At 35.5% G+C, this 12,953-nt stretch overlaps 1 protein-coding gene across 1 annotated transcript in view; it reads right to left on the bottom strand.

Moving 5' to 3' along the window:
* Positions 1–12,953, bottom strand: part of GRIK2 (glutamate ionotropic receptor kainate type subunit 2) — a 445,724-nt gene that overhangs the window by 200,749 nt on the left and 232,022 nt on the right. The window contains exons 8-9 of the mRNA XM_075498454.1: positions 9,344–9,487; positions 7,945–8,052 (exon numbers count right to left, since the gene is read on the bottom strand). Coding sequence (XP_075354569.1) covers positions 7,945–8,052; positions 9,344–9,487 — 252 coding nt within the window. The remainder of the gene's footprint in view (positions 1–7,944; positions 8,053–9,343; positions 9,488–12,953) is intronic.

Below are 12,953 nucleotides of genomic sequence, written 5' to 3'. Positions count from 1 at the left end.
CCAAACGTAGAAAAAGCAAATCAAGGTACTCTACTACATGTAACTGCAATTCAAACAACTTACAATTTACTTCTACTGCATTATAATTATTTCCAACAAACTTTCAAGTTTTCCTAAAAAGTGAAACAAACTGATATTCTAATATACACCTTAGAGAGAATGGTCACACAGTAAATAGTCACAGGGAGGCTGTTAAACCCTCGATTCCCTATTCTTCCATTCAAGTCCCCTTAAATGGCTAGACTATTCTGGAGTGAGTGTGCCAATTTGAACTTGTTAACGCTTACTATCCATAGCACAGGATCCAAAACAGGAGTTCCCATGAAGCTGACATTGTGCTCCACAGTGAGACAAAGAATCTCTGTGATACAAAGAATTATGTCAGTCAAGAATCAGCTTATTCAAGTTGAAACAATTCCAACAAGAGCTATTAAAAGACTCATCATTGACTATCACAGAATATTCTGTAACATGGCAATTGGGGTGCTCCTCAAGGACATGGAATACAGTTTCCTGACTACACTTGAGTGATAAATTAAAACTTGCATCCAAGCTTCCATGTATTTAACTATTAGGTAACTATCAGATTACTGCAGTCCTGCAGAAAGTTTTGAAAGAAGTTTCCATTCTTTTACTGTTGCTATGATAAACCACAATTCTCTATTTTTTAGTTGGGGTTGTTTGTTTTGGGTGTTTTTGGTTTGGTTTTTTTGTTTGTTTGTTTGTTTTAATAAAGCAGTTTCCAGGAAAAAATCCTCAAGTAATTTGCAGTCCTTTAATTAAGTTGCATCATCTGATCTAAGGCAACAGTGGTAATGCAATGTAACTTCATTATATAACTGTATGGAACAAGTCCTAAACCTGTAATCCAAATGAAAAATACATGTTTGTGATACTAGCAGACATCTTACTAACAGGAAATTAACAGCAAATTCATCTTTTTTCTTTCATTGGAGATTATGACCACTGAGACAGTCATTACTGAAAGGCAGATAAAGAGGAAAAACTAGGAAATATGTGCTTAAACTCTGATTGTAGTGTCATCATTTCCTCAGAATTCTGTATTTATTAGAAAATTACCTGTGTCTATGAAGACACCATCCCTTTAGACTTCAATAAGGGGAGTTTCTGGGAATGTTCTGGTAGGGTACTGCAATATGCTTGCCATTTTCTTATACTCTTCCCTAGACTTCTGCAACTGGCCACTTTCAGATACAGAGTTTCTGGGAATGTTCTGGTGGGGTACTGCAATATGCTTGCCATTTTCTTATACTCTTCCCTAGACTTCTGCAACTGGCCACTTTCAGATACAGAATACTGGACTAGATGAATCTAGAGATTCTTTTCTCAGGCACCACAAGAAAAGTTTGGCATCCACCTTCAGGCAGGTACACTCTGAGGTTTCCAAATGGTCAATAATCAATCCTATACCACTTAAACAAAACTCTTAAATAATCTTCACAATATTTACTACTCAATAGTTCAATAGTACAATTTCAAAATTAAATCTAACCAGAAGTGTTTAAAAATAATCAGTGTCATCACCAAAGGACAGAATTCAGCAAATACTGAAAAGAAGTTTGGCTAATGTTCATATAAATTTAAAATTAATTTTATTCTTTTGGGTTAAAGTATTTTGTGCATTCAGTCTCCAAAAAAAGATCAGTACAATTGTGCTTGTTTCCAAAAATATTAATTTAATTTCATAGTAAAATGCAATTGGCATGATTTGTGAAGGAATAATACTCTAGGAAAAAAGTACTTACCAAATAATGAAAACTAAGTAAAAATATCAGACCTGTTAAATCAGAATTAATAATAATTCAAATTCTGAATAGTGAAAACTACACACAGTTAATATGTACAATTTTTTTTTTTTTACTTTAATATTCATATAGTAAAATAATTAGAGATAATCATGATACATTCTTGGACCTTTATCTAGAATGGAGGGTGCTGATTACAGTAATACTTTGCACAAAATTTATATAGTCTGCTCAGCAATCTAGTAGGGATTTGAGAAGAAAGCTATATTGGACTTCAGCTCAAAGTTACTAGTCTCTTCTGGAAATATTAGATGGATTTTTGTGACATTTAGCAATACATTTGGTATCAAAATAAGGACATAAACCTTCTCAAACCTTATCAAAATTCTCGTCTTTTCAAGGTTATTAATCACTAACATAACCCATTTCTGAGTTGATCTATAAAGTTAAGCATAAATGTAATTTGAAAGGCATATTCAGACTTGGCAATTTTTATAGATTGTAGTACAAATTAAGCTTGCACACAAATAAAAAGTTCACAGGTGAATATTTAGACATAGCTATGTAAATTTAATAGTATCAGTGGTAGCCGCTTCTTATCCCATTTATTTTGAAAGATAGAGCATGATCCTAGTTTATCTCCTACAGCATGTCTAAAGTGCATGTTTCCTCTTTACAATAAAAATGCAATTTATCATACAGTAAAAGATCTGCTTCTAGTCATGCCAATCACAATTCAGCAAGTTATTTATTTAAAAAAAAAAAATCAAATTTGTAGTCTCTTCTTAGTAATACCCCGACTTTCTTCAAAGGTACTACCCTTACCAAGACCAATCCAATATAATTGTTGTGGTTTAACCCCAGCCAGCAATTAAGCATCACACAGCCACTCACTCACTCCCCCCCCTCGACTGGGATGGGGGCAAGAATTGCAACGGTAAAAGTGAGAAAATTCGTGGGTTGAGATAAAGACAGTTTAATGATTAAATTTAAAAAATTAAATATTGTAAGGGGAAAAAAACAACAAAGAGAGAGGAAAATAAAACTCAAGAAAAAAAAGTGATGCAAAAGAAAACAATTACTCACCACCAACCAACCGATGCCCAGCCAGTCCCTGAGCAACAGCAGCTCCCACCAACCTCCAGCCCGCAGTTTTATTGCTGAGCACAACGCCATATGGTCTAGGATATCCCTTTGGTTGGGTGGGGTCAGCTGTCCCAGCTGTGTCCCCTCCCAACTTCTTGTGCACCCCCAGCCTACTCACTGGCAGGGCAGTCCGAGGAGCAGAAAAGGCCTTGACGCTGTGTAAGCATTGCTCAGCAATAACTGAAACATCAGTGTGTTATCAACGCTATTTTCAGTACAAATCCAAAACGTAGCCCCATACAAGCCACTATGAAGATATTTAACTCTATCCCAGCCAAAACCAGTACAATAATTCACCACCCCCCCAAAAAAGAAGCATTGTACACTCCTGAAACTTAAAATTTTTGAGTTTACATATACTCTAGAGTAGTTTATTGAGCAGCAGTCTCATGAGATGTTATCCCCAAAACTGAATAGATTAAAGTAGCTTTCTTACTTCAGCATGTTTGAGAAAAAGAAATTTATCTTTATGAATAAGCAAGTACTCTTTGTTGCTACTTTCCTTCAAAACTCTCCTAAGAAAAGTAACATTTTTTTGGCTCTGAGTTAACCAAAACTGTACATACTACTCACAGTGAAGCGCCACAAGCATTGTATTAGGAAGGATCATTGCCCTTCTGCAGTGGTACCAACTGTCTAACTATGCAGCCAAAATCAGAGCCATATTAACTCCCCGAAGAATTGACAAATGGGTCTACATTTTACCATCTTTTCTTTATTATATTTTGTAGAGTAGTTAGTAATAGCGGTGATTACATCGAGAAAATAATTAATTATACTCCAGTATGAGTAATATTATTTCTTCCTGTTTATGTATTTCCCAATTGGGAATTACTTCATTTATTTTGCTTTCTTCAGATATATTAATATGCTTGCCTTCTTTGCCAAATATCATGTTAATACCATACTTCTGGCTTCCACAGATCTGTTATCTCCCTTTCTTTTTTTCTCTAACTTTTACAAAACCCTCTGTTTATGCCACTTGTTGTTTTTTCCCAGGTCATTAATAAAGATACTAAATAAAACAAGATCTTACATTGATATGCTGGACAATGAATTACAACTCATTTTGTGTCATTTATATTCATCCTGTGTGTAGGTTCCTGAGCAAGATTTCAAGCCAGTTGTTAACATCTCTATTCAAGAAATGTGATTCTTCTTAAGTGACAGATTTTCCTATCAAAAGTGGTATTAAATTCAGGTATTTGTTATCTCCCTGAAGTAGAAAATCATTTTCCTCACGATACAGCTTCATTGTAAATACGATTGATTGTAATTTAAATAATAATTTGCTTATTATACTGGATTGCCACAGTTTGGGATTTTCACTGTGCTTAACCTTAAATACTTCCAGTGTGTCTAGACTGTCAGAAAATTTTGTTGTACATTACATTAGCAGCACTCCAATCATCTATTAATTTTGTAATTTTCATCTTACAAGAAGCTGTCAGACATGAATTTTTATTTGGAAACGCATACTTCATATTGATTGATGCTTGATTATCACCTCTCATTCAAGTGTTTCAGGAACAGGTATCTTATGTAAAATCTGAGATCACACGTGGCAACTTTTTTAAATCAATGAGCAATTTTTCCGTTGTCGCTGACTTCAGCAGTCATTGCACTTAAAATACATGATTTATGTCATTTCCCATTATACTAACCAGGCAATTTATCTAGGACATTTTTTTACAAAATCTCAGAAAAATAGGTCTTCTAGAAATACTTCACAATAATTCTTTTCTCTCCCCTCCATAAATATTTTTCTCCTCAAGATATCTCATTTTATCATAAAAGCATTACAGATTACAGCTGAAATTGTTGGGTTGAACTGTTGTCCTTCACATAAGAAATCGTTCCCCCACATTTGGAAGAAGTTCGATGAAATAATAGGTATTTACAGGAGAGAAACATGACACACATATGGCACATATAATTCCCATCTCCCCTTATTCTCTCATCCCACAAAATGAATGAATGAATAAATAAATAAATAAAGCAAAACTGTTCAGGAATTCTAACTACATAGACAGAGAGGCTTGACAATGGTGGTTTGGGAAGAACATTGGGAACATACAAGATAAGGACAAAGATGAGGAAAGGCTCCTGAAGAAAAGAAAAGAGAGAGAAAGGGGATGGAAAGAGCAAAGAGATGAAGAAATGAAGTGGTCAGGGATTAGATGGAAAAGAAACAGACAGGGAAGGAGGAATGGAGAGACAGAGGAAAAGGAGAGGGGGGGAAAGAGGGAAGGGAGAGAAGGAGAGAGTAGCAGAAAGGAGGAGGGAAAGAGTGTGATACAGAGAGATGGAGTGCACATGTGAAGAGAGGGAGGTAGGGGACAGAAAGAAAGGAGAGGGATTCATCATAGCTTTAACAGAAGACAATCTTGTGGGAAAAGAAAACCCTTTGAAATAGCTCTTTTAAATAAAAGGACTAGCTAAAATGTACTCCCTCTACTAGGAAGTGTCCTGCTCTAGAGTTTAATCATTCACCCTGGGTTCAAGAAGAATAGGGTTTGTATTCTTTCAGAATAATCAAGTTTTCTTCAAAGAAAAACATTTATTTGTCAGCATTGATTTCTCTTTCTCGGTAACCCTATACATTCCAATTATTTACTAAGCAATTCAATCTAGTGCACATACACCTTAATTTTCCTTTTCCTAATCTCGTATCACTACACCCTACAGAAACGGCTCCACTTTTGCTTATAGGTATCTTTGAATCTGTGTAGCATCTCTCATCATTCTTTGCTAACACCTTCCTAACTCCTTAACTTTTCTAATACATGGTAACTAATTTTTACTGCTCTTTCCAAAGATTGTCAGCACATTTTGGTGAAAAACTAATATTATCACAACCCTTTATCACATGGCCAAAATGAGCCATGAAGGCAGTAAATGTATCTTCCTTTTCTGTGAACTTCTGTATACTGTATACATCAAGTATATGCTAGTTGTTTTTAAATATGCATATCCTTTTACAACTATTTCTGTTGTTGTCTCTTACATATCTTTCAATATTACTGTTTCCCAAGCTCCTTTTCTCTATTATGTGTTTTAGAATACTGTATTTCCTGCTGAATTTTATTTTCTTCCCATATTTCTGATCTCTGTAGACCTTTTTATTTCTATATTTTCAGCGGAGTACATATCTCCTAATATATTGTCAACTGAGAACTAAATTAACATGCTTTTGTGTTTCTACTTTCATATTGATACTGATGGTGAAATAAAAACAGACATAACACAGATCCAGATGGAAGATACCATTCCTTTAGCCCACTGCACATCTATGAAATGTTCTCTCAGAAAATTTCCAGTCCACACAGAAACTTTTGTAACAAAGCCAACTCTTTTTTTAATAGCACTGTGAAGTAGTATCACATATGTCATTAAAAGACAAATATATTACACTGCCTGTATTTCTTTAATTATTTTGCATTTCTGCCTGAAAAGAAATTACGTACACTGTAAAGATTTTATTTTCCGGAAAACCCATGTTGCTTGATGGTTCTCAAATGCCATCAAATGTTCTTAATGCCATCCTAGATTACAGAGATTTCCTTTCCTCATTTTCAACAGTTATCACTTCAGTGACTCTTCAGCCACTACTGACTTATTTAGCTATTCCCATGTCATCAATTCTTCCATTTCTGTTTCCAGTAAGGAAGACAGGTTGCATTGCACCTATTTTACTCATACACAAAGCTAATTTGCTTTTCCAATCTAATCACTGCTATATAGGTTGGGGTTTTTTTCCCCTTAAGTTTCCAGAGCTCCCTTCATGGAATACTTCATAGGGAGACTCTTTACTATAGTGCATTACTGAATGTTTTGAAGTACAGATTAGTCCTTTAATCACAGGTTTGCCACTGGACATTTTCAAAAATGTTATTACCTATGTAAGTGTTTCAAAGCAAGCTCATGGCTTCTGAACTTTTTAAAAATCTTCCTAGTAAGAGAACATTAGTATTCCAAAACTAGCATTGGGGGGAAAAGTTTTGGAGAAATATGTTGTTTATTCTAGCTTCTCCATTCAATGATTTATAGAAGAAAGGAAATGCAACTCTGCAGCATGGTGCCTTCCCTTAATTTCTCTTTATTTGTGGCCACAATATTACATTGGGGCAATAGCTGATAAAACTTTATCTGAAGATGAAGGAAAACATAGCGCTTACAGAACACTGAACACCACAGCTAAATACAAACTACAAGGCAGACGCGAATTGCAAAACCTTTGTCTGCTGATCACAACAATGTGAGACGCTGCAGCTTCCTGCATTGTCTCTCCAAGGCAGGATGGCTGGAGAAGAGAGGGAACATGATCTGATTTCAGATCATCATGGTGTCATGTACAAAGGCCAAATATCTGTACATGCTTCCCAAGGCCTTTAGTTCAAATATAGACAATATTAGGCTACACAGAAAGGGCATTTCTCAATGCTTTGGTCTTTCACTCCATCTCTGTACAAGAAAAAATGTCAGAAGACAAACAAACCTGTCAGGCTACCTATTCTTAATTTTTAGTACCACTTACAGATAGAAACTTTGTATTCCAAGAAGAGAATCAAAGCTGCCTCTTAAAACACAGAATATTGCTAAAATGAAGCTATTTTATTTCATTCTGTTTGAGGTAATTTTTCCCGAATCAGTAAGATGTAAAGAAAATACAAATACACATACTCACAGGTTCACACACGAGGATAGGCAATGGGATTGGAATCACCACTAAAACTAAACTCAATATAGATTGAAGACAAAGTATATTAATGCATGACTCCAGGTCCAGCTGCTCACTCTTCCCTAGTCCTCTAGAATCTAAGAATGTGGCTAGAAGCACACAGTTAAAAGGCCACTAACTGTCAGACATCAAGATAACAGCTTTTACCAGAAGACTTTGAAATGAGGTATCAAGTGACAACAGGTATATTGTTTTATGTAACACATGAAATGTTATTGAAAATGCTACTGGTTTTAGGGGTTGGTTTTTTGTTTTGTTTCCCATCACTTTGGAGGTAAACATCTTACACACCTTTTCAAGACCTTCTTCTTTGAGGCTGATAACATCTAAATCAAAATCTGTCCTTAAGCCATTGGTTTTGTTGAAAGTTATCCTGCCTGTGAGGCCTTCCCAGTGGGCCTATGAAGAAAGAAAAAACAATTTCTATAAATAAATACCTCCTCTTTTTTTTTGCCCAAAAAGAACAAATTTTACTTCTCCCAAAATGAGACTTTAATTATTCATTCTATTAATTATTCTATTAATTATTCATTCTACCTAAATAATTTACCTTGCAGCTGATTTTTTAAAAAAATATTTTGTATTCACTTTTTGCTAATTGATTAACCTTTCTTCAGTCTTCACAGACAAATTTTTAAACAACTTTCTATGTTAGCCATAAATTCCTCTTACTAAATGAAATAAAAGGCTGTTCTGTTTTCGTTCTTCCATCATTCATGCACGCATTTCCCCTTCTGCTTCCCTAAATGCGCTCCCCTCCCCCAAGCCTCAATCTCTTTCATTAATGCTGAATTTAATTTTTCTGTCAGGAAATTTCATTCAAATGAAAGCTTACTTTTGCAAGATGCTGAGTCACCTGAAACCACAATGCGACAGCAAAAATGGAGGTCACTGGGCCAGTCTTCCAGAGCTGATTCCTTACTTTTAATAAAGTGCAATATCCTCATTTTTTTAAAACTTAAAGTCTACCTAGTTCTAAAATTATATTGAGGTGGAAAACAAAATTATCATCCTAAAAGGAACCATATTAAAAACAGGATTATATTCCATTGCAAATAGTTCTCTTTATCATAGTATTTTGCATATCTAGAATGAGAAATACTATGTTAGGAGTTACTTACAGTACAAGAGACTTGAATACTCTACAGTGTTCACCTTTAGCACCTCAAATCTCCTAGCTTTACTTTAAATCACTATCTATCAGTATCTAAACAGCATACTAGGAGACCAAGGCCACATATATTAATTCAGCATATGGGGGGGGGGGGGGGGGGGGGAGAGAAAATTAAAACCAGGGAGTAAACTTCATTCTTGGCCCCTTTAAACTTATGCCAATATTTAGTTGCCGAATTTTTCATAGTCAGTCTATGGTTTGGGGTTTCAGAGGTTTGGGTTTTTATACGACAAATGTTCCAACCTCTGCCCCTACCCCCCCAATTATCTACAAACCAAAGTTTTATTTAGAATGCAGTTATTTCACCCTTTTATGTTTCTTTGTTTCAACTAATACCTCAGGAAAACCCGCTTTTAAATAAAAATGCTGTCTTGCCTGCTAAACTCTTTACACATAACAAGCTGAGAGATTCCCTTCTACTGAAAAAAAGGCAGAATTCAAGTAGAGTGGGAACAAAGAAAATGGGAGTTGGAAGAAAGGGAACTAATGAAGCAGGATACTTTATTAGTGACTCACCTCCTTAATAAGACTCATAAAGCGGGTCCCAAAGCGCCATGGTTTGTGGCGATTACACTGTAGTGAACTGACAGTCATCTGTGGGAACTGCTGGACAGCCACTGACACCACATGAACTGCATCATACATTAGTGCTGCATCCGTCTGAAATTAGAATAAAATCAAAACCATGAACACAAAACTAAAACATGGGACAGCCCAGCAGTAAGAGAAGAAAACAAAACATTAGCTCTGCTTATTATGTTAAAGGGAGAAAATTATCTGATTGCTTGTGTAGCACTGTAAAATGCAGCCTTATTGCCAAGTCCTACAGAAGATGTGTCAGGACCTTCAGTCTCAGCTTTTCTCTTTTTAATGTTGAAATAAGGGTCCAAGTACCAACTTTTCAGGATCACAGGAGAACACTGGTATCTCTGATGACTCATGTTACTTTAAAAAAGCAGTGCATTAGGGGGCTGTATAATGTATCAAATCATAAATCAAATGCATGTTTGATTCACGTCAGTTATTTCCATGAGTGAGGCAAAAGAAAAAAAAAGATTAGCAAGGTAGCAAAACCTTACCTAAGAAGGAAAGTGCAAAGGCTAAGGAAATAATGTTTTTCTGTTTTGAAATTACAGACTAGATACAGTCCCAAAGGTACAGTCCCAAAGGTACTCAACTGATTCATTAATAACTTTTTATGGGTATCAGTTTAAATCCCTAGGACAGATCTAACCAGTATCTTCTATAAATCAAAGGCAAATTAGGATTGCATTAAAATGCACATTCATTTTAATGGTTTTCATGTCCCATCCTAAATAAATAGGCTGTTTAGACCTGGTATGTGCTAACTAATGTTGTATTAGCAAAGGACAGAGACAGCCTCTCAGTACACACTGTCATGCTGTACAAGAAACTGACATCTCTCTCCTGTTCTATTTGATAAACAGGGGCAAGCCTTGGAACCAAAAGTAAGAGAGGACCTTAGATTCAGCTGGTGGAAATGAATGCTATGCCATCTGCTCAGCATACCTTGGAGAAAAAGGACCTTATTACCCCTTCTCATTCACATAATTAGTGAGCTGTGAAATTAGTTCTTTAATGGATAGGAAACCTGGAGATTATTGCACTTGTCACAATACAATACAATGCAATACAAAATGAGCTTATATAGTGCCTTTCATGCAAATGCATCCCAAGGCTCTTTACAATAAAACTAAACATAAAAATGCAAAAATGCTCTACCATTATAGCCCATAAGCTACTATTAAAGGGGAAAATATACGTTTACATTTAAATGGCTCTCCCAAGGAGAGATTTCAAAATTCAAACAGAAATAAATCCTAATTTTAAAATAGCCAGTATAATAGGTTTCAATGATCTCAGACTCCAAGTAGTTTATGCAGGGGCTCCAAATCAGTCAGAAAATATTTTTGCTGCCAAATTGTTCATTATATTCAAGGCATTAAAGTGCTTTTAAGGCAAGCTGATATTTGACAAGGAGGCAGCAAAACACCAAAAAGTTGGAATGACATGCTGAGTAAGCGTCATACAAAGCTTAATATTCTAGAAGCAGTACTTGGCAGTAGTTGGAGTCTAGACAACAGTTTTTTAAATAAACTATACAATAAGTACAACACATTAATCTGGCTCAGAAATGCAAACTTTTTTTTTTTTTAATCAGCTTTACTTCTAAAACTGTAGTCCTTGAATCAGTAAAGGAAAATTGAAATTGCTGTGAGTCTTTAGCAAAAGGAGCCCATTAAGAAGCAACCAGAAGTTCAAAAACAGCATTAACTGATTAATTAGATAAAAATTTGGACACAGAACTGATAAGACTCATCAGCAAGAATCGAATAGACATTATGCCAGATGCAGAGCAACATGGCTTTTTGTCAAATTCTATAAGCCACTGAGCTGGAAATCTGTAGGATGACAAGACAGTCAACTCCAGTGGAAGCATTTAAAAAGCCATTGCAGTTTTAGAAGTAATTCAAATTCTGATAATATTCTTCATATTTGACTGATGAATATTGCTTCACTGGAAATAAATCTAAATCAGAATGTACTTTTTTTAAATGCATACAACATAAACTAATCACTGGCTAGAAGCTGAGTGCCCTATTTGATTTTTAGATGCCACAAGATCCTTATTCACATAGGACAAGATTCTGCAATCCACTTTGTATAGGAAGATTACAGTTAAATGTAGATTTAAATGTTTGTACTGAATACAGATAGAACCATATATCAAAAAATACATTGTTTTAGTGATTCCATATTGCACTCATCTCACTGGGTGTGACCATTGCTTTTACTGCAAGAGAAATAAACAGCGCAGAACTCAGGAAAAGATACAAAGTATATACTTGAATTTGCAGGTTCGGCTCTCCTCTTGGTTGGTCACTTTACCTTTCCTCTGAGAAACAGTAGGAACTAATAGCTGTTGGCCTAGCTCTCCACCCTCCTTTATTAGGCTTGCTAAGCTTATGTCTCACTGCCCTTTGTCCATACCAATTTCTCTTCCTTAAATCACACTTTTGGAACTATGGTTTGTGGTACAGGATATACTGCAGGTTTCAGCAGAGGCTGTTTGGGGACCAGGGAGGAAATGTCCCTAACTAAATTTTTTTGATTTTTTATTTTATCTAAACAGAGATTAGCAGTCTGGAAGGAAGAAGAGGCAGAAACTTCAGGAGAAGCAATGGTTCTTGAATTTCAGATAGGAACCTGCTACAATGTTTCCATTCACCGAAGCACACATAATACAAGAAAATAATCTTATTGAAAAATGACATTAGTACTGTTTAAGTCAACTTGTATAAACCTTTTAAGAATTATGTTGTATTTCACAAATATATGTTGGTACACTTTCTGAACCATGGGTTGTGGGGTTTTTTTAGTTTCACAATCCTTCTTAGTATTTATGATGGCTTGCTTGGATACAGATAAACTTATCTAAAAATCTAAAATACTCCTCATGATACTGCCGTTTGTATTTCTACAACTACAAAAGAAAAAAATTACTACAACTACAGAACTACAGAAGTTTTTCATCAAATTGAAATAGAATGAGATTGATTTAGATGATTAAGACATCAGGTGACAGATATCTGTGACCACAAGTCTGTTTTTCAGTTGACCCTGTCAAGTAACAAGACAGCTTTTAGCAGTCAGAGGTAACAGCTTAATCAGAGACGTGATTTCAGTCACCATACATCTCAAATACAGAGAAAGTACCAATCTGTGTTTGATTTTTATCTCAAACTCAGTTGGATACTACACATTTCTTCTCAATACTGTTCTGGCATTCCTTTACCTCCTGTCTTACTGTGGGTGTTGTGTTTGCCTCTATTTTTCACATGTGTTTCTGTATAATCACTTCTGAGTCTTGCTAAATACTATCTAACAAATTGCATGCAAGTACTCTAATCTCACTGTGAAAGGGCTCTGGTGGAGCTAGGTAAGTATAAAGAAGGTAGAAAAAGAGCCCTCTTTATTATTAGAGGAAGAGTCTATTATTTCTGCCTGGGCCTCCTCAGAGTAAGAGCTGGCCTTTTGCTTCGTCCCCAACCACACCCAAAGATGTCAATGGCATGTGATAAGCTCTGGTAGATATATGCTGTGA

This window comes from Mycteria americana, chromosome 3 (assembly GCF_035582795.1).
Source record: "Mycteria americana isolate JAX WOST 10 ecotype Jacksonville Zoo and Gardens chromosome 3, USCA_MyAme_1.0, whole genome shotgun sequence".
In the NCBI taxonomy this organism is placed as follows: domain Eukaryota; kingdom Metazoa; phylum Chordata; class Aves; order Ciconiiformes; family Ciconiidae; genus Mycteria; species Mycteria americana.
The sequence above is the reverse complement of the archived record's forward strand: the minus strand, read 5'-3'. Positions and strand labels throughout refer to the sequence as shown.